General features: G+C 44.4%; 1 protein-coding gene across 1 annotated transcript in view; it reads left to right on the forward strand.

The window, feature by feature from the left end:
• Positions 1-25171, forward strand: part of LOC126176279 (multidrug resistance protein pgp-1-like) — a 74556-nt gene that overhangs the window by 43860 nt on the left and 5525 nt on the right. The window contains exons 3-4 of the mRNA XM_049923429.1: positions 4961-5125; positions 14810-15010. Coding sequence (XP_049779386.1) covers positions 4961-5125; positions 14810-15010 — 366 coding nt within the window. The remainder of the gene's footprint in view (positions 1-4960; positions 5126-14809; positions 15011-25171) is intronic.

Consider the following 25171-nt stretch of genomic DNA (forward strand, 5'->3'; position numbering starts at 1 on the left):
GAACTTCCGCATTGTGCGTCGGTGGGATGATTGCCTCAGTGCTCATGGCGATTTTCTCTGGCATTCTGATTCAGTACTGTACAGCCTTTGGCGAAAACATTTTGATCGCCCCTTGTAAAAGCAGCGTGACCGCAGCTGCAGTAGGGCCTACCCTCACATAACTAACATTCGTATCAATTTTTTTCTGCAAAATCTTACTTCTTAAGATTATTTTGTAGTACTATTTCTTTCCTCCTCCGCCCAAGAACCATGGACCTTGCCGTTGGTGGGGAGGCTTGCGTGACTCAGCGATACAGATAGCCGTACCGTAGGTGCAACCACAACGGAGGGGTATCTGTTGAGAGGCCAGACAAACGTGTGGTTCCTGAAGAGGGGCAACAGCCTTTTCAGTAGTTGCTGGGGCAACAGTCTGGATAGTTGACTGATCTGGCCTAGTAACACTAACCAAAACAGCCTTGCTGTGCTGGTACTGCGAACGGCTGAAAGCAAGGGGAAACTACAGCCGTAATTTTTCCCGAGGGCATGCAGCTTTCTTGTATGATTAAATGGTGATGGCGTCCTCTTGGGTAAAATATTTCGGAGGTAAAATAGTCCCCCATTCGGATCTCCGGGCGGAGACTACTCAAGAGGACGTCGTTATCAGGAGAAAGAAAACTGGCGTTCTACGGATCGGAGCGTGGAATGTCAGATCCCTTAATCGGGTAGGTAGGTTAGAAAATTTAAAAAGGGAAATGGATAGGTTAAAGTTAGATATAGTGGGAATTAGTGAAGTTCGGTGGCAGCAGGAACAAGACTTCTGGTCAGGTGAATACAGGGTTATAAATACAAAATCAAAGAGGGGTAATGCAGGAGTCGGTTTAATAATGAATAAAAAATAGGAGTGCGGGTAAGCTACTACAAACAGCATAGTGAACGCATTATTGTGGCCAAGATAGACACGAAGCCCACGCCTACTACAGTAGTACAAGTTTATATGCCAACTAGCTCTGCAGATGACGAAGTAATTGAAGAAATGTATGATGAAATAAAAGAAATTATTCAGATAGTGAAGGGAGACGAAAATTTAATAGTCATGGGTGACTGGAATTCGGTAGTAGGAAAAGGGAGAGAGGGAAACGTAGTAGGTGAATATGGACTGGGGCTAAGAAATGAAAGAGGAAGCCGCCTGACAGAATTTTGCACAGAGCACAACTAAATCATAGCTAACACTTGGTTCAAGAATCATGAAAGAAGGTTGTATACATGGAAGAAGCCTGGAGATACTGACAGGTTTCAGATAGATTACATAATGGTAAGACAGAGATTTAGGAACCAGGTTTTAAATTGTAAGACATTTCCAGGGGCAGATGTGGACTCTGATCACAATCTATTGGTTATGAACTGTAGATTAAAACTGAAGAAACTGCAAAAAGGTGGGAATTTAAGGAGATGGAACCTGGATAAACTGAAAGAACCAGAGGTTGTACAGAGTTTCAGGGAGAGCATAAGGGAACAATTGACAGGAATGGGGGAAAGAAATACAGTAGAAGAGGAATGGGTAGCTCTGAGGGATGAAGTAGTGAAGGCAGCAGAGGACCTAGTAGGTAAAAAGACGAGGGCTAGTAGAAATCCTTGGGTAACAGAAGAAATACTGAATTTAATGGATTAAAGGAGAAAATATAAAAATGCAGTAAATGAAGCAGGCAAAACGGAATACAAACGTCTCAAAAACGAGATCGACAGGAAGTGCAAAATGGCTAAGCAGGGATGGCTAGAGGACAAATGTAAGGATGTAGAGGGTTATCTCACTAGGGGTAAGGTAGATACTGCCTACAGGAAAATTAAAGAGACCTTTGGAGAACAGCGAACCACTTGTATGAATATCAAGAGCTCAGATGGAAAACCAGTTCTAAGCAAAGAAGGGAAAGCAGAAAGGTGGAGGGAGTATATAGAGGACCTATACAAGGGCAATGTACTTGAGGGCAATATTATGGAAATGGAAGAGGATGTAGATGAAGAGATACGATACTGCGTGAAGAGTTTGACAGAGCACTGAAAGACCCGAGTCGAAACAAGGCCCCGGGAGTAGACAACATTCCATTGGAACTACTGACGGCCTTGGGAGAGCCAGTCCTGACAAAACTCTACAATCTGGTGAGCAAGATGTATGAAACAGGCGAAATACCCTCAGACTTCAAGAAGAATATAATAATTCCGATCCCAAAGAAAGCAGGTGCTGACAGATGTGAAAATTACCGAACAGTCAGTTTAATAAATCACGAATGCAAAATACTAACGCTTATTCTCTACAGACGAATGGAAAAACTAGTAGAAGCTGACCTCGGGGAAGATCAGTTTGGATTCCGCAGAAATGTTGGAACACGTGAAGCAATACTGACCCTACGACTTATCTTAGAAGTTAGATTAAGGAAAGGCAAACCTACGTTTCTAGCATTTGTAGACTTAGAGAAAGCTTTTGACGATGTTGACTGGAATACTCTCTTTCAAATTCTGAAGGTGGCAGGGGTAAAATACAGGGAGCGAAAGGCTATTTACAATTTGTACAGAAAGCAGATGGCAGTTATAAGAGTCGAGGGGCACGAAAGGGAAGCAGTCGTTGGGAAGGGAGTGAGACAGGGTTGTAGTCTCTCCCCAGTACTATTTAATCTGTATATTGAGCAAGCAGTGAAGGAAACAAAAGAAAAATTCGGAGTAGGTATTAAAATCCATGGGCAAGAAATAAAAACTTTGAGGTTCGCCTATGACATTGTAATTCTGTCAGAGGCAGCAAAGGACTTGGAAGAGCAGTTGAACGGAATGGACAGCGTCATGAAAGGAGGGTATAAGATGAACATCAACAAAAGCAAAACGAGGATAATGGAATGTAGTTGAATTAAGACGGGTGATGCTGAGGAAATTAGATTAGGAAATGCGACAGTTAAAGTAGTAAAAGAGTTTAGCTATTTGCGGAGCAAAATAACTGATGATGATCGAAGTAGAGAGGATATAAAATGTAGACTGGCAATGGCAAGGAAAGCGTTTCTGAAGAAGAGAAATTTGTTAACATCGAGAGTTGATTTAAGTGTCAGGAAGTCGTTTCTGGAAGTATTTGTATGGAGCGTAGCCATGTATGGAAGTGAAACATGGACGATAACTAGTTTGGACAAGAAGAGAATAGAAGCTTTCGAAATGTGGTGGTACAGAAAAATGCTGAAGATTAGATGGGTAGATCATATAACTAATGAGGAGGTATTGAATAGGATTGGGGAGAAGAGAAGTTTGTGGCACAACTTAACTAGAAGAAGGGATCGGTTGGTAGGACATGTTCTAAGGCATCAAGGGATCACCAATTTAGTATTGGAAGGCAGCGTGGAGGGTAAAAATCGTAGAGGGAGACCAAGAGATGAATACATTAAACAGATTCAGAAGGATGTAGGTTGCAGTAGGTACTGGGAGATGAAGAAGCTTGCACAGGATAGAGTAGCATGGAGAGCTGTATCAAGCCAGTCTCAGTACTGAAGACCACAAAATACATTAAACAGATTCAGAAGGATGTAGGTTGCAGTAGGTACTGGGAGATGAAGAAGCTTGCACAGGATAGAGTAGCATGGAGAGCTGTATCAAGCCAGTCTCAGTGCTGAAGACCACAACAACTACAACATTTCTTTCCTAACGTATTCTTTGCAAACCTAATACGTAAGGTAATTTTGAGACAAAGTTTCGTGGTGTACGTTCATAGAACACTGATTTTGACGTATCAAACTCCCAAAGTATGGCAGCTGATCTCTTCACTATTATGTAACTGCCCCAAGTATTTGTAGCACAAATTTATGAAAGAAAATGAATTTATCCCGATATTTCGTTTCCCAATATTTTTTCTTTTTTTATATAAACATAGGCTTAGCTAAGAAACCGGGTAAATTAGGCATACCGTAGGACAGATTCAGCTTTTTCTTGCGGAGAGGCCATGACCGTGTTACCCTAGCTAACTTCCGTCGCTGTGTTTCATTGCTAGCTAATTGTGATCGTTAGTCATTGGAGCTCCACAGTTGGGTGAAGCACTCTCCCAGGTGCTTCCACTGGTGTCTTTTTCACGCCGACGTTGGCTAACAAAGTTCTGCTTACGTTGGCAGCTCATTTTCCCATTTTCTATGTCTTCCGCTTCGCTCTATCCCTTCTCAGATACGTTTGCCTCATTTGCAATATATTCTCTCATTACATATCCAGTCCATAGGCATTTCAGTGCTCTAGCATAGGTCAACGCTTTTTTTCTTGTTTTACAGCCTTATTTCTCTTTATTTCTAACTCTGCTGTTTATCAGGATTCTTACCAGTGCGCTCTATGTCACTACGATTTTATTTTCAGATCCGTGCACTGATGTGTAGGGAAGGAATTATGCAGGAATTGAAGATTATTCTCTTTAGGTAGAGAGGTAGATCGTTTCTTAGTCAAACTCTTATATACAACATCTATTCAAGGTGTTCTTCAAATGGTCAACAAGTTCCAATTGCTGACAGTAAGAATGACGACAAAGCAGATTCTGCCTTATTCACTGATGACGCAAACACACACACACACACACACACACACACACACACACACGCACAGTCATTCGCATATCGAGTAAAATGGTATTACATGAGTAAATTTTTTACCATTATTTTTTATTCAGTCCATACAGTACATAACTAAGACACAACAGGCTGAAAATTGAAATGAAACAAAATATTGCTAACCATATACAACAGTGCAGATACTAAAAAAGTTCTCTTTTCCTTGCAATGAAGGCTACTACGTCTCACTTGCTATACAATAAGGGCCTTTATTTTTTATCATTTTTCCTCTCCTTCCCTTAGCATTTTGTTTTCGAGTTTTGTTTTCCTGGCTTTCTCCTGTCTTTTTACGTACCTCTTACCTACACATATGAATTTTTTTTAATTTGCTCATTTTGTTTTCCTTTATCGTGGTCCTTGTTCTGCAGGTGCTGCGGGGCGTGACTTTTACCATTCCCGCCGGGCAGCTGGTGGCCATTGTGGGCCCCTCTGGCTCGGGCAAGACAACCTGTTTGCGCCTCATGAACGGCTTCTACGACCCACCACAGGGAACAGTTGAGTTTTGTCGTCACCAGGGACAGCTCGTTCTTAAGGTCCCGAGGGGCCTAGCCCCACAAGAAATTTTGTGATGTAATTTTATTCTGTGTATTTTTTCAGTATTATATCAAACAGCTCTATAGTCATTTGATTTTAATGTAAAATGAGTGACAGATATAAGAAGTAATCAGTTCCAGTTTCCACTGCTCCGGTGCAGAGATACACGAAGTTAACTCTGAGCCAGTTCTTGCTGCCACGTCTCCGGGACCCCTCTCCTCAGCATGTCCTTCTAAAGTGGTGCCCTGTTTTCCTTTTCCCACCCATTTAGCCAATGCCGAGGACGAGCATCAGGTGGCTGCTACTCTCCGCTGTCTCCAGCTGCAGTTGAAGTGATGCGACCAAGCTGTTTTCCTTTCTGCACCTCACCTGTCACCATTACATAGCTTAGGGCCACCTTGGGTGGACCCAGTGGGCAGACCAACTCACGCACACCCCTCTTCCCCCAGACCCCAGTGATGTCGTGGGCCGGCGTCAAGTGCTCTGTACACTCTCAACACCCGTCGCTCCGAAAACGGCAATCGCAGTGACCTCACGAAACTGTTTCCTCAGTCCACCCGACCCCTCGCCATAGCACAGCCTAGGGCCCCTCGAGCCGGTCCAGTGGACCGACCAGTTCACGAAAACCCTCATTTCCCCACACCCCAGTGAACCCTCTTATCTCTGTCACGTTACCACTCTTCTGCCTTTTCCACCTATCCCAAGTCTATACCATGTTTGGGGCCAGTCGGCTTGGATCCACAGTCCAAATTTTCACCCCCACCAAATTACGCACCTACATATAGTCCCTGCCACGCGTCTTACCGTATTCCTTACCCCCTCCGCCCCTCTCCCCCTTCCTCTCCCGTCTCTCCATTTCATTCGTCAAGGGGAAATGTCGCAAACACAAAACGGAGGGGGAACCTCCCAGTAGCGTTCCATATTCTGGAGCTCTGCAGTTGAAACTCGAGTACTATTTTTAAAATGAATGAAGTAGACTGTTTTCTAAAAATTCCTTTTAATTTATCAATACCTAGAAATAAAGCGGCCAGGTGCACATCAACCAACCGGTTTCTTAATGTCTCAACTTGGTCGAAAGAACAACAGAGCTTTCTGCAGCACGCAGTTCTGCAAAAAGTGGACAACAGTCAGCTGTAAATATCTAAAGCGTTTAAGTTGTCGAATTAAGAAACATGAGGATAGTGGACAACACTTAGAAAATGCTTGTAAATACAAAATGCTTGGCACCGTTAACATTGCTGCTCAAACTGATACAACGTATAAAATCTCAATACAGAAACATGATGAGTTACTTATGAAGAATATACAAATATTAAACAGAGTGTGTTAACGTTTTGCGGAACTTGTGAGTTCGCACTAAGGGCTACCACTGAAACAGGGGGTGAGCTAACCGTGGCAATTTCTAATATTCCTCTCTTCTAGGAAACGTTGGCAGTGTGTTAGATGACATATAGCTCTAGTACTTCCGTCTGTAAATATACATAACACATGATACAAAATGAACTTAGAGACTTCAGGTATCAAGTTTACATTGAAGAACTTATTAAAGATATTAGTGCTGCCACTTTTCATTCCGTGCAGGCAAATGAAACAACAGATATTATGTGCAAAATTCAGTTTGACATTATACTGCGGCATATTAAGAGGAAGAAATCTGTTGAGAGATTCTTTTTCGTTGACATAAATGACAAAAACGAAGGTTATATAACAACAATTCGGAACAATTCCGTCATAAAGTTTATTGATTTTTTTATCTGGACCCCATCAACTAAAATCAGCACCAGCTGCCACTGACTGTCGCACAACGTACTCCGTCCATTAAACCCTTAGAATGCTGCTAACGCAGGCTAGACGATAGTTTCGATCATCACCAGCAGCACAAGTACGCCTTCTCAGTTCTCCTTCAGTTTCAGCAGCGGGGCGCGAATGGCAGGGATGCGCTATGCTCGAGATAAACTAGCAGAATCAACTGTTAGAACAGTTCAGAGATATGGTTCTTCTCATCAGATTCTACAGAAAACTAGTGTTGACAATGATAGTTCAGCTATAAACGCCAGCGTCACAAGCAGAATATGAAGAGACAGAAAAAGTATATGAGGATGTTGAACAGGTAATTCGATATGTAAAGAGAGATGAAAGTCTAGCAATCATGGGGAATTGGAATCCAGTTGCAGGGGAAGGAACAGAAGGAGGTGTTGCTGGAGAATATGAGATTGGCAGAAGGAATGAGAGAGGTGAAAGACTAATTGAGTTCTGTCGTAAATTTCAGATGGTAATATCGAATATTCTATTCAAGAATCCCAAGAGGAGGACGTGTACTTGGAAAACATCCAGAGACACGGGAAGATCTAGTTAGATTACATCATGGCCAGACAGCGATTCTGAAATAATATATTGGATTGTAAGGCATTGCCAGGTGCAGACATAGATTCAGATCACTATTTAGTAATGATGAAGAGTAGACTGAGATTTACGAGAATCATCTGAAAGCCTCAGATGGGAAGGTAGTGGGACACTGAAATACTGGGTGGGCTCAAATGGCTCTGAGCACTATGGGACTTAACATCTATGGTCATCAGTCCCCTAGAACTTAGAACTACTTAAACCTAACTAACCTAAGGACAGCACACAACACCCAGCCATCACGAGGCAGAGAAAATCCCTGACCCCGCCGGGAATCGAACCCGGGAACCCGGGCGTGGGAAGCGAGAACGCTACCACACGACCACGAGATGCGGGCGAAATACTGGGGAATGATGAGACGCATTTGGGGTTCGCTAATGATATGGACACTGCGATTAGGAATACCACAGTAGGCCGTTCAGTTGAAAAAGAGTGAACATCTCTAAAAAGAGCAGTAACAGATGTTTCGCAGACAAACTTAGTTACAAGGAAGGTAACTGCGAAGAAACTGATCAACTGATCGACGACAGAAGAAAATACAAAAATGTTTAGGGGGAGACAGGAATACAGCAATGTAAATCCTGGAATGAAAGAACTAGGAAGTGCAGGCAGAGAAGGCGGAATGGCTGCAGCAAAGATGTGGAGAAATGGAAAAAGAAATGATCGTCGGAAGGACTGACTCAGCATACAGAAAAATCAAAACACTCTTCGGTGACGTTAAAGGCAAGCTGGTAACATTAAAAGTGCAATGGGAATCCCAGTGTTATACGCAGAAGAGAGAGCGGCCAGATGGAAAGAGTACACTAAAGGCCTCTATGAGGGGGCGAGGGGGGGCGGATGACATTGTCTGATGATGTTATAGAAGTAGGCACTGGCGTTGATAAGGAAGACATAGGGGATCTAGTATTAAAGTCGGAATTTAAAAGAGCTTTGGAAGACTTGAAATTAAATAAGGCAGGAGGGATTGATAACATTACACCGCATTTCCTAAACGTTTGTGGGAAGTGGTAAGCGAAGGACTATTGAAGTTGGTGTGTACAGTCTATGAGACTGGGGATGTACCATCAGAAATCGGAAAAATGTCATCGATTCAATTCCGAAGACAGCAGAAGCAGACAAATACAGGAACTATCGCACAATCAGCTTCACAGATCATCCTTCCAAGTTGTTCAAAAGTATAATATACAGAAGAATGGAAAAGAAAAAACAATTTGTCTTTAGGAAAGGTAAAGGCATCAGAGAGGCAGGTCTGACTCTGCGCTTGATATTGGAAGCAAGACTGAAGAAAACTCAAGACGCGCTCGTAGGATTTGTCGAACTAGAAAAAGCTTTCGACAATGTAAAGTGGGGCAAGACATTCGACATTCTGAGAAAAATGGGAGTAAGTATAAGGAAAGACGGGTAATATACAATATGTACAAAAATCAAGAGGGTACAATAATACTGGGAGATCAAGAACCAAATGCTCGGATTATGACGAGTGTAAGACAGGGATGCAGTCTTTCACCCCTACTGTTGCATATCTACATCGTAGAAGCAGTGACAGAAGGTTCAAGTCAGGGGTTAACACTCAGAGTGAAAGGATATCATTGATAAGCTCTACTGATGACATTGCTATCCTCGGTGAAAGTGAAGGTTTACAGGATCTGTTCAATGGAATGAACGGTCAGATAAGTACAGAATGAGGAAGAAATTTCTTCGAATGTACCTTTTTGGCAAAGCATTGTATGGTAATGAATTACGGATAATGGACAAACCGGAACAGAAGAGAATCAAAGCGTTTGAGATGCGTTGTTACAGAAGAATGTTGAAAATTAGGTTGACTGATAAACTATGGAATGAGGAGGTTCTCCATAGAATCAGCAAAGAAATGAACATATGGAAAACCCCGAGAAGCAGAAGGGCAGGATGATAGGACATGTGTTACCACATCAGGGAGTAACTTCCATGGTGGTAGAGGGAAATGTAGGGGAAGACAGAAATTTGAATGCATCCGACAAATAACAGAGGACGTGGGGTGCAAATGCTACTCTTAGATAATGAGGTTAGTGCAGGAGAGGGATTCGTGGCAGTCCGCATCACACCGGTCATAAGACTGATGACTCAAAAACACATCATGAAAAACTCGAAGATAGGGTCACAGTTGACAGTTCATGTAACTTCACACGTCGTCGCAGCTACCTGTGTGAATACTTGTCTTGCTTCAAACAGACCCAGTTCCTGACCCAAGGTCACGTGTCGGGGCTGTTTAGTCCAGCACGACTGAGTTAACAAAATGATCTTCAAACGCTCTGCTCCCAGATCCCAGTCCATTATTTAAGTACGACATGGCTGGACAGTACTAATGTCAACGTTGGCTTCAATCGTCTCGTTCAAGCACAATGGCCGGGTTTTCTCTGTGTATAATTCCGCAAGAAGAGTGTACAGGATGCGCTTTTTTCTGCCCTCAGATCCAGATCCGCAAAACCTTCAAACTGCCTACGAGCACTTCTATTTTTACGGCGGAGACAGTGGCAGTTTTGGAAGCACTTAAGTTTGTCTCTAGCACTTCCTTCCCCAAGATATTGATACTATCTGATTCACAAAGCGTTCTTAAAAACATTCAGTACAGTCGATGGAACAAAACAACCAACAGTTATATCTTGGATGTAATATCTGAATATATTCGCAGCACACGCACGGGCCATTTGTTGTGGGTACCTTCCCACTCTGGTATCATCTATAATGATGAAGTTGATGCATTAGCCAAACAAGAGGGAACATTAGGCACCGTCCTGGATCTGCACCTTCCTTATACAGACTACTTACGTGAAGTCAAGGATCACGCAAGACAACAATGGCAGGAAATGTGTAACGTTTCTCAACAGACAAAAGGCGCTTATTACGCAGTGCCACAACCTCGGATTCCTTCACAGCCGTGGTTCATGAGGACACAACTGGACCGATCCACGATTTCTACCATCATAAGACTCCGCTTCAATCATGCCTCTTTCCCACAACATCTACATCGGATCAGGTTTACAGTTCACCAGCATGTGAGTGTGATCCTGAGTCGGAAGCTGATGTCAACCACATCTAATTTATGTGCCCCAAATTTGACCGTGAATGGTTGGTCTTTCTGAAGACATTGCTGAGTATGGGCTACCATCTTCATCAATCAGCTTCTTCTCTTTTGTGTACTAAAGACGTTCATCTCTATAAAGTGATAGTTAACTTCATCAAGAGTACTGGTTACAATTTGTAGGTTTTAATGGTGTACGTAAATTATAAATATGTCTTGCTGATGAAGATATTTCAGAATTGGTGTGAATTGTAAGCCAAGACACTTTTAATTATTTTCCAATTCAATTCAATTCAATTTTTAAAACATTATGTACAAAACTGTAACAGTTAAGCTTTTTATTCTTGATAATATGCATTTATAAATTTGTTTATTTAATTATGTGTACATTGTCACTATGTGTTGCCGAAGGCTAAATTGAGTATACACTCAAAGGCCAAAAAAAAAAAAAAAAAACAAAAACAAAAAAAAACAATATCTGCTGTCTCCAGGTAGTTGCGCGTGGCCGCTGAGATCCTGAATGGTGTTGAGTATGGCCCTGTTGAAACCATCGATGCCAAATATGGCCCTGCTGAACATGTCGATTCCAAATTCGCATAACTCAACTGCGATCGCGACCAATGCGAGCAAAAATAGCGCGTGACAATAACCCGTTGTCTCGATATGTCACGATCATGTTACTGTCAAATTGCGACATATGCTGCAGGTATTTCTCCTTGTAACACGAGGATTAACACTATCTCCTCACAAACCAAAAACATTCGAATGCAATTTCTGAATGAGAAGCCTGCTGTGTGATGTTTTCTTGTTTACAAAACGTAGACCTCTTTGAGTAATTCCAATGGAATTCTAATCATTTGGATACTGAAGCACGTACTAGTATACACTTCATGATAATTAGACGATTGTTGGATCTACATCTACATCTACATCCATACTCCACAAGCCACCTGACGGTGTGTGGCGGAGGGTACCTTGAGTACCTCTATCGGTTCTCCCTTCTATTCCAGTCTCGTATTGCTCGTGGAAAGAAGGATTGTCGGTATGCCTATGTGTGGGCTCTAATCTCTCTGATTTTATCCTCATGGTCTCTTCTCGAGGTACACGTACGAGGGAGCAATATACTGCTTGACTCCTCGGTGAAGGTATGTTCTCGAAACTTGACCAAAAGCCCGTACCGAGCTACTGAGCGTCTCTCCTGCAGAGGCTTCCACTGGAGTTTACCTATCATCTCCGTAACGCTTTCGCGATTACTAAATGATCCTGTAACGAAGCGCGCTGGTCTCCGTTGGATCTTCTCTATCTCTTCTATCAACCCTATCTGGTACGGATCCCACACTGCTGAGCAGTATTCAAGCAGTGGGCGAACAAGCGTACTGTAACCTACTTCCTTTGTTTTCGGATTGCATTTCCTTAGGATTCTTCCAATGAATCTCAGTCTGGCATCTGCTTTATCGTCGATCAACTTTATATGATCATTCCATTTTAAACCACTCCTAATGCGTACTCCCAGATAATTTATGGAATTAACACTTTGGCTGCGGCATCGGTGCAGGCGCACTACTCTCCAGTGCGGTCCGGCAACGTGCGAGTGGGGGCCGGTAACACCCCGAAATGGCAGGTACCGCTCGTAACCGACGCTCGTAAGCACACCTGAGCTACAGGATGAAGTGAAGACCTTGTAAGATCTGTAGGGTCATGTTCTATACCGACTTAATGATGACACCTTACAAGGGAACCTCCCCATCGCACCCTCCTCAGATTTAGTTATAAGTTGGCACAGTGGATAGGCCTCGAAAAACTGAACACAGATCAATCGAGAAAACAGGAACAAGTTGTGTGGAACTATGAAAATAATAAGCAAAAATATACAAACTGAGTAGTCCATGCGGAAGATATTCAACATCAAGGACGCTGTGAGCTCGGGAACGCCGTGGTCCCGTCGTTAGCGTGAGCAGCTGCCGAACGAGAGGTCCTTCGTTCGAGTTTTCCCTCGAGTGAAAAGTTTAATTTTTTATTTTCAGACAATTATTATCTGTCCGTCCGTCCGTCCGATGCGAGGTAACTGCACCGTGGTATGGGGACGGTACACCTAAACAAACATCGAAACACACTACGTCAGTCGCCTACAGCGCACGGAAGAGAGAGTATTCCTGCTAACGAGGCTTCCTGGCTGGCAGTTGACTGTTCGCTACTTTGGACGAGAGTGCATTAAATACGTGAGATGTATTCCGTGGGCAATATGAATCCAGCAAATATAGCTCGCGACTTCAATAACAAGATCAATGAATATTTTCCGAAGTTTGCGGTGCGGTCGCAAAACACAGACACTAAACTTATTACAGTGAACAGAGACGTCAATGAACGAACGGACAGATCATAAACTTCGCCAAAATAAAGAAAGTAAACTTCTCACTCGAGGGAAGACTTGAACCAAGGACCGCTCGTTCCGCAGCTGCTCACGCTAACCGCGGGACCACGGCGCTCCTGACCTCACATTTTCCTTGATGTTGCATATCTTGCGCATGGACTACTCAGTTTGTATATTTTGCTTATTTTTGCCACAGTTCCACAAAACTTCTTCCTGTTTTCTCGATTGATCTGTGTTCTGTTTTTCAAGGCCTATCCACTGTGCCAACTTATAACTAAATCTGAGGCGGGTGCCATGGGGAGGTTCTCTTGTTAGATGCATTACTTCAAATAAGCTTCGACTGTATTGTGGTCATGTTTTGAAGTCTGTTTGCTGTCTGACACCTATAAGGGTCACACAGGCGTCATTCAAATGTTCATTAGCCGCCATTACGAATAATATACGTTCGATAACTGACCACACAAAACAAAAGTTTACACGCTATGATGCTAGCTTAGACACTGCAACTAGACTGAGTAATCCGATAGTTTTTTTTTCTTTATTGTGATTTTAAACACCTTATACAAAGGCGGGCTGTCAGCAGCACAATACGCCGCTCTTCAGCCTTGAGTTTGACAACAAGTAGTACATAAAGGTGGCACAGAGAAGACAGTCAAAACGGTGGGAAAAAAATGTAGACACTAAAAATCGAAAAAACATGGAGCCGTTCACGCTGGACGAGAAACATCACTAACACTAGGTGACACTGTGCACATAACATGGATGATGGCGACGGCACGTGAACGGTGTTGGCGTGACGGCGAACAACACTAACACACAAACGAAGGCACACGCACGAAACACTGATGGCTATGATCTCCGGCGCGCGAATATTCACTGAGCGTGTGCGAGTCCGGGGACCTGCCAAGAGAGGAGGAGGAGGAAGGGGAATGGGAGAGGGACAGGGGAGAGCAAAGATGTCATGGGCAGAGGAGAGAGGGGGAGGGAGGAAGGGGGAGGGGAAGCCCGGGGGAAGAGGGGAGGAGGGAGGGGACGGGGGGAAAAGGAAAGAGAAGGGAGGGAGGGTGCCTAAAGGAAAGGACACAGGAAGTGGGGGGGGGATGATCAAAGTTGATAGGAGGGGTAGATGGAGGGGAGGAGGACATCATCAGGGAGGGGGAGCTGGCGGAAGCCACCTTGGGAGAGGGTAAGGAGGGCGGAGAGATGGAGACCGGGTGGGATGTGGGAATACAGGTGCGGCAGCGGGCGGGGGTGGGAGAGGATTGGTGAGACAAGCGGATGAGGAGGATCGAGTTTGCGGGAGGTGTACAGGATCCGTATCCTTTCAAGGAAGAGGAGGAGTTGGGGGAAGGGGATGAGATCATACAGGATCCGCGTGGGGGAGGGGAGACGGATGCGATAGGTGAGGCGGAGAGCATGGCGTTCAAGGATTTGGAGGGATTTATAAAAGGAAGGGGAGGGGGGCGGAGATCCAGGCCGGATGGGCGTAACAAAGGATAGGGCGGATGAGGGATTTATAGGTGTGGAGGATGGTGGAGGGGTCCAGATCCCACGTACGGCCGGAATAATCCGATAGTGAGCGTGGACGCTTATAAGCGTCAGCCGCACTGGCTCATGGCTTGTTGTGACGCTTATAACCGTCAGCCGCAGCGAAAGTGTTAACTGCTTCCAGTTGCTGAACTGCTATATTGTAGCTAAATGATAAGAGATCTTTCTTTCTATGTATTCGCAGCACATTTCACTTGTCTACATTGAGATTCAATTGCCATTGGATGCGGCCTTCATGGTGTTGGCACTGTAATGGCCGCAAGTGTAAATGAAATAGTGTGGACACCGTGGCATTGGCAGGTCCGCGTGAGTGGCGTGGACATCCGACACGTGACGGGGGCGTGGCTTCGAGCGCGCATCGCCTTCGTGCAGCAGCAGACGACGCTGCTGGGTGCCACAGTGGCCGACGCCATCCGCTGCGGCGTCGCCGGCAGTGACGCCGACGTCACGGACGTAGCCAAGATCGCTGGTGTCCACGACGTTATTGATCAGATGCCAAAGGTCAGAGATTCTAAGTATAACTTGTAATCTAATTAGTCGACAATAGGTGTACGAGAGCAGTCTGTAAAGTTCTCGACCTTATAGTGAAAATGACAATTTATGCTTTCAAAGAACTTTTACTTTTCAACACAGTGTCCTCTAGTATCAATACATTTCATCCAGCGGCGTTACAATGCCATAGTTGCTTCTCTGTTGTGACCCTCCAGAAGTGGTGCAAAGCACTCATCTAAAGCCACAATGGTTTCTCGAGTGGACGAAAAGCGCTGACCAGCGAGGAATTTCTTCTGTTTTGAGAACAGATGGAAGTTCGAGGTAGCCAAATGTGGGGAATAAGGTGGATGTTCCAGCACTTCATAGTGCAAATCCTCATATATTTTACTGGTACACAGTAGCAATTCACTACATGATGAATCTTAATAAGAAAAAATTGAATATCATTTTGAAAATGCTAGTTACTAAAGAAAATTGAAATTGGTGTCGTTTTGTTCTTCCACACTGTAAGTTAAGAGCCTGGTCAAGATACAGTCTTGTGTCTTACATGTTGCACATTGTATACTCTAGGATAGTAGAAGGATCCTAACTGCTCTTACTAACTAGATAGGATAGTAGAAGGGGAGTGCTTCCAGAAAAAAAATATGGAGTCACTGGCTGCGGCAAGGCACCATATGCCACATGGTATATCTATGAAAGTACCACAGATCACTTCTCAGTTCGATTGCACCGCAAAACTACCGAAAAATGTTTCTGAGAGCATTTTCACCCCAGATTTTGCCTTGACTATACAGCGCACAGAATGTAGTCTCAACTATTTCAACTCGTCAAACCACTTTCAAATTCGTAATTCATGACGGATATAAGAATTTAAAAAAATAATGTTCAAATACTCAGTGATAACAGAAATGAAAATAAATTTCCTTTTGAAACTTCCTGGCAGATTAAAACTGTGTGCCCGACCGAGACTCGAACTCGGGACCTTTGCCTTTCGCGGGCAAGTGCTCTACCAACTGAGCTACCGAAGCACGACTCACGCACGGTACTCACAGCTTTACTTCTGCCAGTACCTCGTCTCCTACCTTCCAAACTTTACAGAAGCTCTCCTGCGAACCTTGTGCTTCTGTAAAGTTTGGAAGGTAGGAGACGAGGTACTGGCAGAAGTAAAGCTGTGAGTACCGGGCGTGAGTCGTGCTTCGGTAGCTCAGTTGGTAGAGCACTTGCCCGCGAAAGGCAAAGGTCCCGAGTTCGTGTCTCGGTCGGGCACACAGTTTTAATCTGCCAGGAAGTTTCATATCAGCGCACACTCCGCTGCAGAGTGAAAATCTCATTCTGGAAAAATTTCCTTTTACTAGTTATTTCACTTTCTCTGGGCTAAAGTACTCCCCGTAGGGTTTGCTAAAGTATGCAGTATGACCCAAACAGTGTATAGTAAGATACATTACAAATAAATTCCCCATGGTGTGTCAAGTATCAAAGAACTATACAGGGTGGTCCATTGATAGTGACCGGGCCAAATATCTCACGAAATAAGCATCAAACGAAACGACTACAAAGAACAAAACTCATCTAGCTTGAAGGGGGAAACAAGATGGCGCTATGGTTGGCCCACTAGATGGCGCTGCCATAGGTCAAACTGATATCAATTGCGTTCTTCTAAATAGGAACTCCCATTTTTATTACATATTCGTGTAGTACGTAAGGAAATATGAATGTTTTAGTTGGACCACTTTTTTCGCTTTGTGACAGATGGTGCTGTAATAGTCACAAACATATGGCTCACAATTTTAGATGAACAGTTGGTAACAGGTAGGTTTTTTAAATTAATTTTCCCATTGCTCAAGACACTTTACTGGACAGGTGCCTTGTCCTGATGGAAAGTGATTTTTCTTCTTTAAGTTGAGTCTGTTTTCACGAAGGCTTGCTTCCAGTTTCGTTAGAAGCTGACAGTAGTATTGTTTAGTTATGGTTTTACCTTTTACAAGATAGTCAATCAACAGAAATCCTTTCGCATTCCAAAACACTGACGCCTTGATCAGTTCCTCTGATGGTACTGCATTGGCTGCTGTATGGATTCCGGTGTGTAGAGGTGAATCCGTGTTTCATCCATTGTCACATACCGACGCAAAAAGTCACTTCTGTTCTTCTTACAAAGCACCAAGCAGTTTTCGGAAAGTGTCTTGTGAATGCGCTTAGGATCCAAAGTGAGCACAAGCAGCACCCAATCTTGCACAAAGCTTTCTCATGTTCAATTCCTGGTGCAAGATGTGACCAACACGTTCCTTTGATATCCCTAGAACATTAGCAGTTTCACGCACCTTTTATACGTCAATGTTCCAAGATCATATCTTGCCTTTTGCCAATGTTATCCGATGTGCTTGCACTGTTTGGACGTCCTTCGCGTGGATCATCCTAGACGCTTTCACGGCCACGCCCATTTCTTCACGGTGGAAATTGAATAACCGCCATGCACATTTACAAGCCAGAAGTGAATTTCGGTCGGTGTTAAACCTTCTTTTACGAAGAATTTAATCACTGCACGATGCTCGACTTTTTTTTCCATTTTCAACACCACGCGCTTCAGAACTGCTTCACACGACTGCCCTACAGTCCAGTGCTTTCTGGAACGACCTGAAATTTTACGTGGAGCTTACTATACTGTGTTCATCATAAGAATAAAACTTACGTTAACATTACACCATATATTCTTCCACGTTTACTTAAATGTCACTGGATCATTCCGCTTGGAGCAGAAGCCAAGCTGTGTCCAGTACAGTCAAGTACCATCATAAGGATACGTTTTACGCTGTGTTAGACGCATATAGACTGATCGATAATGTGGGACAAGAGTTTTACCGACGCATTTAACTTGCACAGCACTGGTCAACCAGCTGGTCCAACTAACCTGCAATGATGTGAGCAGCTGCAGTTCAGAGGTAAGAAGAGAAGAGCAGAGAAACAATATAGGTTCGAATGTCATTTGATTTTTAAAAAGAATGAAATAATATTCGGCAAGATTCCAGCATTACATCACGCTTGTTAGGTGATCAGACGGAAAGCTTGAATCGCTCTCGTTCTCATCTGACATAGTATTCTAATTGGAAACAAGAATGACGAAAATTCTTAACAGAAACACAGGGTAATTTTGCTGAGAGAACTACGTGTGATGCAGAAGCATACTGTTAGGATTTCACCGTGTTGTTGAATACTGAAACCACTGAAGCCAAATTTCATTTGGGAAACAATGTTCTATGTTTGTCTTGTCAATTGGAACGTCGTGCAGTTCGTACATGCTTATCTCTTTCTGATCATCTTACACGTCCAGCCGGATTTTAATAAGTATTGTTTGACAGAATGTAACCGTCCTATTCAGATACATTAAGCTTAATAGTTGATCTAATTTTTGCCAGTGTATTTGCAGTTTTACTGCTAGACAAAAATATATGAGGTCAATGTAGAACATTTATTCCTTAATACCCAATTTCGTCTTAATAATTTTTTCTGCTGTATCTGCTTTCCCGTTCTGTTTGCTACTTCTGTGATCAGTTTTATGCATACAGACCAAACTTTCTCTTCGGCAACTTAATTTCTACCTAACAGTTTTCGAAGAGTGATAGTGAATTTTATGTTCTCGAATAAAAGGCTAAAGAGATTGCTGTTGAGATTGGCTCTTACATTTGAGTGCGTAATTTGAAGAAAAAAATGAATATGATTACCAGTTTCATTCGTGCCAAAGAACTGAATAATTACTCTGTTAGCTACTCTATCCTACATTTGAAATACGAGCTTCGTAATATAAAAGTTTGCTAGAAGTCTGACTGATCTAAAATCAGTTGCTCTTCAAAATAATATGAGAGGTGCTCAATAAGTAATGCAACGCATTTATTTTCTCGGCCAATTTCACTTGAAAAAACGTGCAATTTATTGTGGGGCATCGTGAAATATTCCCGATGTTTGCTACATGTGTGGTATCTGTATACAGGGAGATCCATTGATCGTGACCGGGCCGAATATTCACGAAATAAGCGTCAAACGAAAAACCTACAAAGAACGAAGTCTAGCTTGAAGGGGGAAGCCAGATGGCGCTATGGTTGGCCCGCTAGATGGCGCTGTCATAGGTCAAACGGATATCAACTGAGTTTTTTTAAAATAGGAACCCCCATTTTTATTACATATTCTTGTAGTACGTAAAGAAATATGAATGTTTTAGTTGGACCACTTTTTTCGTTTTGTGATAGATGGCGCTGTAATAGTCACAAACGTATAAGTACGTGGTATCACGTAACATTCCGCCAGTGCGGACGGTATTTGCTTCGTGATACATTACCCGTATTAAAATGGACCGTTTATCAATTCCGGAAAAGATCGATATCGTGTTGATGTATGGCTATTGTGATCAAAATGCCCAACGGGCGTGTGCTATTATGCTGTTCGGTATCCTGGACGACATCATCCAAGTGTCCGGACGAGTTTCGTTCTTTGTAGTTTTTTCGTTTGACTCTTATTTCGTGAGATATTTGGCCCGGTCACTATCAATGGAGCACCCTGTATATTATACTATCTGTCTGCTATAGATAATGGTGTTGGGTATATTACTTTTGTCACCAGTTGGTGTTCTCAAAAGTGTTCTTCGCGCCTAACAAATGACCATAAAGAGCACCTGCCCGTGACAACACTGCAGGAAAACAGCTGTTTGTGGCCGACCGGCCCGCGGGAGATGAAGCACGTTTGCGCGACCTGTTTGGAACGCACCTCCGTCACAGACGCTATTTTGAATGCAACGCATAGCGCCGCCACCTACCGGAACTTGTGAATTCCGATGCTCAAATCCAGTAAAAACGCGCTTGATGTGGATAGCTACTGGCCCGTCAGCTTCACCAACTATCCTTGTGAGCTGCTAGAACGTATGGTGTGTCGGCAGCTGGGTTGGGTTCAAAATGGTTCAAATGGCTCTGAGCACTATGGGACTTAACATCTATGGTCATCAGTCCCCTAGAACTTAGAACTACTTAAACCTAACTAACCTAAGGACAGCACACAACACCCAGCCATCACGAGGCAGAGAAAATCCCTGACCCCGCCGGGAATCGAACCCGGGAACCCGGGCGTGGGAAGCGAGAACGCTACCGCACGACCACGAGATGCGGGCAGCTGGGTTGGGTCCTGGAGTCATGTGACCTACTGGCTCCAAGTCAGGGCGGCTTCCGCCAGGGTCGCTCTACCATTGATAATCTTGTGTCCCTCGAGTCTGTCATCCGAACAGCCTTTTCCAGACACCAACACCTGGTTGCCGTCTATTTTGACTTTTGTAAAGCATACGACACGATCTGGCGACATCATATCTTTGCCACATTGTATGAGTGGCGTCTCCGGGATCCGCTCCCGTTTTTTATCCAGAACTCCCTGTCGCTCCATTCTTTCTGTGCCTACTATAGTTCCCCCCCCCCCCCCCCCCCCCCGTATTCAGGTGTATCGTATCGTGGAATATTCAGGAGACTGGCGTTCCGTAGGGCTCCGTATTGAGTGTCTCTCTATTTTTAGTTGCTATTAATGGTCTAGCAGCAGCTGTAGAATCGTCGGTCCCACCATCTCTGTGTGCGGATGACTTCTGCATTTCGTACTGCACCTCCAGTACTGGTGTTGCTGAGCGGCGCCTACAGGGAGCCATTCACAAGGTACAGTCATAGGCTCTAGCCCACAGCTTCCAGTTTTCAACCACGAAGTTATGTGTCATGCTTTTCTGTCGGCGTCGCATCGTTCATCCAGAACCAGAACTTTACCTTAATGACGATCCACTCACTGTAGTGGAGACACGTCTATTCTTACAAGGGAACCTCCCCATCGCACCCCCCTCAAATTTAGTTATAAGTTGGCACAGTGGATAGGCCTTGAAAAACTGAACACAGATCAATGGAGAAAACAGGAAGAAGTTGTGTGGAACTATGAAAAAAATAAGCAAAATATACAAACTGAGTAGTCCATGCGCAAGATATGCAACATCAAGGATATTCTGAGCTCAGGAGCACAGTGGTCCCGTGGTTAGCGTGAGCAGCTGTGGAACGACAGGTCCTTGGTTCAAGTTTTCCCTCGAGTGAAAAGTTTAATTTTTTATTTTCAGACAATTATTATCTGCCCTTCCGTCCGTCCGATGCAAGGTAACTGCACCGTAGTATGGGGACGCTACTCCTAAACAAACATCGAAACACACTACGTCAGTCGCCTACAGCGCACGTAAGAGAGAGTATTCCTGCTAACGATGCTCCCTGGCTGGCAGTTGACTGTTCGCTACTTTGGAAGAGAGTGCGTTAAATACGTGAGATGTATTCCGTGGGCAATATGAATCCAGAAAATGTTTTCGGTTCCCACTGGAGACGCACGTCCTTTCGTCTACTAATCGCACGGTTTTGCGGTGCGGTCGCAAAACACAGACACTAAACTTATTACAGTGAACAGAGACGTCAATGAACGAACAGACAGATCATAACTTTGCAAAAATAAAGAAAGTAATCTTTTCACTCTCGGGAAGGCTTGAACCAAGTACTTCTCGTTCCGCAGCTGCTCACGCTAACCACGAGACCAAGGCGCCCTTGAGCTCACGCTCTCCTTAATGTTGCCTGTCATGCGCATGGACTACTCAGTTTGTATATTTTGCTTATTTTTTTCATAGTTCCTAACAACTTCTTCCTGTTTTCTCCATTGATCTGTGTTCAGATCTGAGGGGGGTGCGATGGGGAGGTTCCCTTGTTAGGACTGGTCTTCGATGCCCAGTTGACTTGGCTACCTCACCTTCGTAGATTAAGTGGAAGTGCTGGCAGCACCTCAATGCCCTCCACTGCCTGAGCAACACCAACTGGGGTGCAGACCTCTCTACGCTGCTGCAGCTCTACAGGGCCCTTGTTCAATTCCGCCTTGACTATGGGAGTCTAGTTTACGGTTCTGCGGCGCCCTCAGCGTTGCGTTTACTCGACCGAGTGCACCACTGTAGCGTTTGCCTAGCGACAGGAGCTTTTAGGACGAGTCCAGGGACTAGCGTCCTGGTGGAGGCCAGAGTCCCTCCATTGAAGGTTAGGTGTGCACAACTGCTCGCCAGTTACGTTGCACACGTTCATAATTCTCCTATGCATCCGAATTACCATCTCCTTTTCCCAACCACGGTGGTTCATCTCCCGCATTGGTGGTCCAGGTCAGGGCTTATGATTGCGGTTCACATCTGGTCCCTTCTGTCTGAACTGAAGTCCTTCCCGTTACCACCTCTCCTTGAGGTCCATTCACATACACCTCCATGGTGTACTCCTAGGCTGCAGATTCTTCTGGACCTTTTGCATGGCCCTAAGGACTCCATTAACTCGGCATCTCTCCGCTATCACTTCCTCTCGATTTTCGGCACGTACCGGGGCTCGATGGCTGATGGTCATGTAGGCTTTGCGTATGTTCATGGAGGGCATATTGAACAGCATTCCTTGCCAGATGGCTGCAGCGTTTTCCCTGCAGAGCTGGCGGCCATATCTCGTGCTCTTGAGCACATCTGCTCATGCCCTGGTGAGTCATTTCTCCTGTGTACTGACTCCTTGAGCAGCCTACAAAGCTATCGACCAGTACTACCCTCGCCATCCTTTGGTAACGTCCATTTAGGAGTCCATCTATGCCGCGGAACGGTCCCGTCATTCAGTGGTGTTTGTGTGGACCCCAGGACAAGTCGGAATCCCAGGCAACGAACTTGCCGACACGCTGGCCAAAAAGGCTGCGCGGAAACCGCTTCTGGAGGTGGGCGTCTCCGAAACTGACCTGCATTCTGTCTTACGCCGCAGGGTTTTTTGGCTTTGGGAGATGGAGTGGTATAACAGTACGCACAACAAACTGCGTGTCATTAAGGAGACTACGAATGCGTGGAAGCCTTCCATGCGGTCCTCTCGCATGGAATCTGTTGTCCTCGGCCGGCTCCGCATTTGCCATACGTGGCTAACGCATGGTTACCTCCTCCGTCGCGAGGACCCACCTCAGTGTCGCTGTGGCTTACAAGTGACAGTCGTCCATCTCTTGCTGGACCGCCCACTTTTGGGCGGTCTGCGGCGGACTTTTAACTTTTCCAGCACCCTACATTCAGTGTTGGGCTACAGTGCCTCAACAGCAGCTTTAGTTTTACGTTTTATTCGTGAGGGTGGGTTTTATCATTTGATCTAAGTTTTAGCTCATGTCCTTTGTCCCTCTGTGTCCTCCACCCTTGTGCTTTTAGGGCGGAGGTTTTAATGTGTTGGAGAGTGGCTGGTTTCTCCTTTTTATTCCCATGGTCAGCCAGCCATGTTAACCTGCTCTCGTTTTGATCTCTTCTACATGTTTCTTGCGTCTCTCTGCTTTTCTTGTCCGATTTTGTCCATTTTAGTGTTTGTTTGCCTTCTGTCATTATTGTAGTCTTCTCCTTTCTTCCAGCTGTGTTTCGTATGTCTCGATTATTTTGCTCCCACCCTAGTGGAATTATTTTAATCGTAACGAGGGACCGATGACCTAGCAGTTTGGTCCCTTCCCCACTCTTTCAAACCAACCAACCAACCAATCAACGTGATCCAATCGACCACAGATGGGTACGCAAACATACTCGAGCAGTATCCATCACTCACACGGTCCCCTAAGACCCCACAGATGGTACGCCATAACGCAGTAAATTATATTAATACTACTGCTGGCCCAGTTATTTCCTGAGGATCTAGGCGACTTGCACTGGACAGTTAGGCCACAGTTAGATTAGAGTTTGAGACGATGCTGAAGAAAGGTGTCACCCATCCCTAAAGTGAGCCATCGTTGTCACCATTACATCTGGTGCCAAAAAGGAGCTGTGCGTGGCGGCTGTGCGAGGATTTTACAGCACACTGAAAGCACTTACAATTCCTTACAAGTATCCTGTCCCGCTGCTAAAAGATTATAAGCATGCCCTCTCTGGGAAGAAGGTTTTCAGCGTATTAGAGAGTGCTAAAGCATATATACAGATCGCAGTTACCGAAGAAGATATTTCAAAAACAGCCATAATTAAATGCTTTGGCTTATTCGAAAGTTTTTATGTGACTTAGAAACGCTGCACATACATGACAGCGATTTATATATTCTGTGTTTAGAAGACTGTATTACTGCTGCTTTGCTTACCTTGACGACCTCCTCGTAATTTGAACCACTCCAGAGGACCATGAACGTCTCCAGTTAGAAGTGTTTACACGACTCAACGAATGTGAAATAATTTTGAATACAGCCAAGTGCACGTTCATCAAGGCGGAAATTGAGACACATTATTTCGTCCAAGGTATCACGCCCACTGTCAGAAACAGCCAAGGAATTGTGTCAGTTCTTTTATCGTTGCCCTTGCAATGTGCAGCAGAGTTCCAAGGGCCTCACGCCAGCACTAGCAGGGCCCAAAACTAAAGGCAAAGCGCCCGTGCGGTGGACCAAAGCAATGTTAGACGCTTTTGAGGTGGCCAATCGAAACATAGCTGAGGTGATAATACTAGCACAGCCTGCACTGGACCCCCCGCTAGTGCCTGTTGTTGACGCGAGCCAATCAGCCATTGGCGTCGCACTTCAACAATCTACATATACATTTACGTGGATACTCTGCAAATCACATTTAAGTACCTGACAGAGGGTTCATCGAACCACCTTCACAGCAATTCTCTATTACTCCAACCTCGTACAGCTCGCGGATAAAACGAACTCCTATAGCTTCTCGTGCGAGTTCTGATTGCCCTTATTTTATTGTGGTGGTCGTTTCTCCTTATGTAGGTCGGCGTCAACAAAGTATTTTCACATTCGGAGGAGAAAGTAGGTCATTGAAATTTCGTGAAAAGATTCCACTGCAAAGAAACCTTCCTTTGTTTTAATTATGTTCACCCCAAATCCTGTATCATTTCAGTCATACTCTCTCTCCTATTTCGCGATAATACAAAACGTGCTACAATTCCACACCGCGCAGCAGTATTTTTTGAGGACTAACAAGCGTAGTGTAGGCAGTCCCTTTAGTAGATCCGTTACATTTTCTTAGTGTCCTGTCATTAAAACTCTTTGGTTAGCCTTCCCCACAACATTTTCTATGTGTTCCTTCCGATTTAAGTTGTTCATAATTGTAATTCCTAGGTATTCAGTTGAATTTACGGCGTTTAGATTTGACTGATTTATCGTGTAACCGAA

Source organism: Schistocerca cancellata, chromosome 3 (assembly GCF_023864275.1).
Source record: "Schistocerca cancellata isolate TAMUIC-IGC-003103 chromosome 3, iqSchCanc2.1, whole genome shotgun sequence".
Lineage (NCBI taxonomy): Eukaryota > Metazoa > Arthropoda > Insecta > Orthoptera > Acrididae > Schistocerca > Schistocerca cancellata.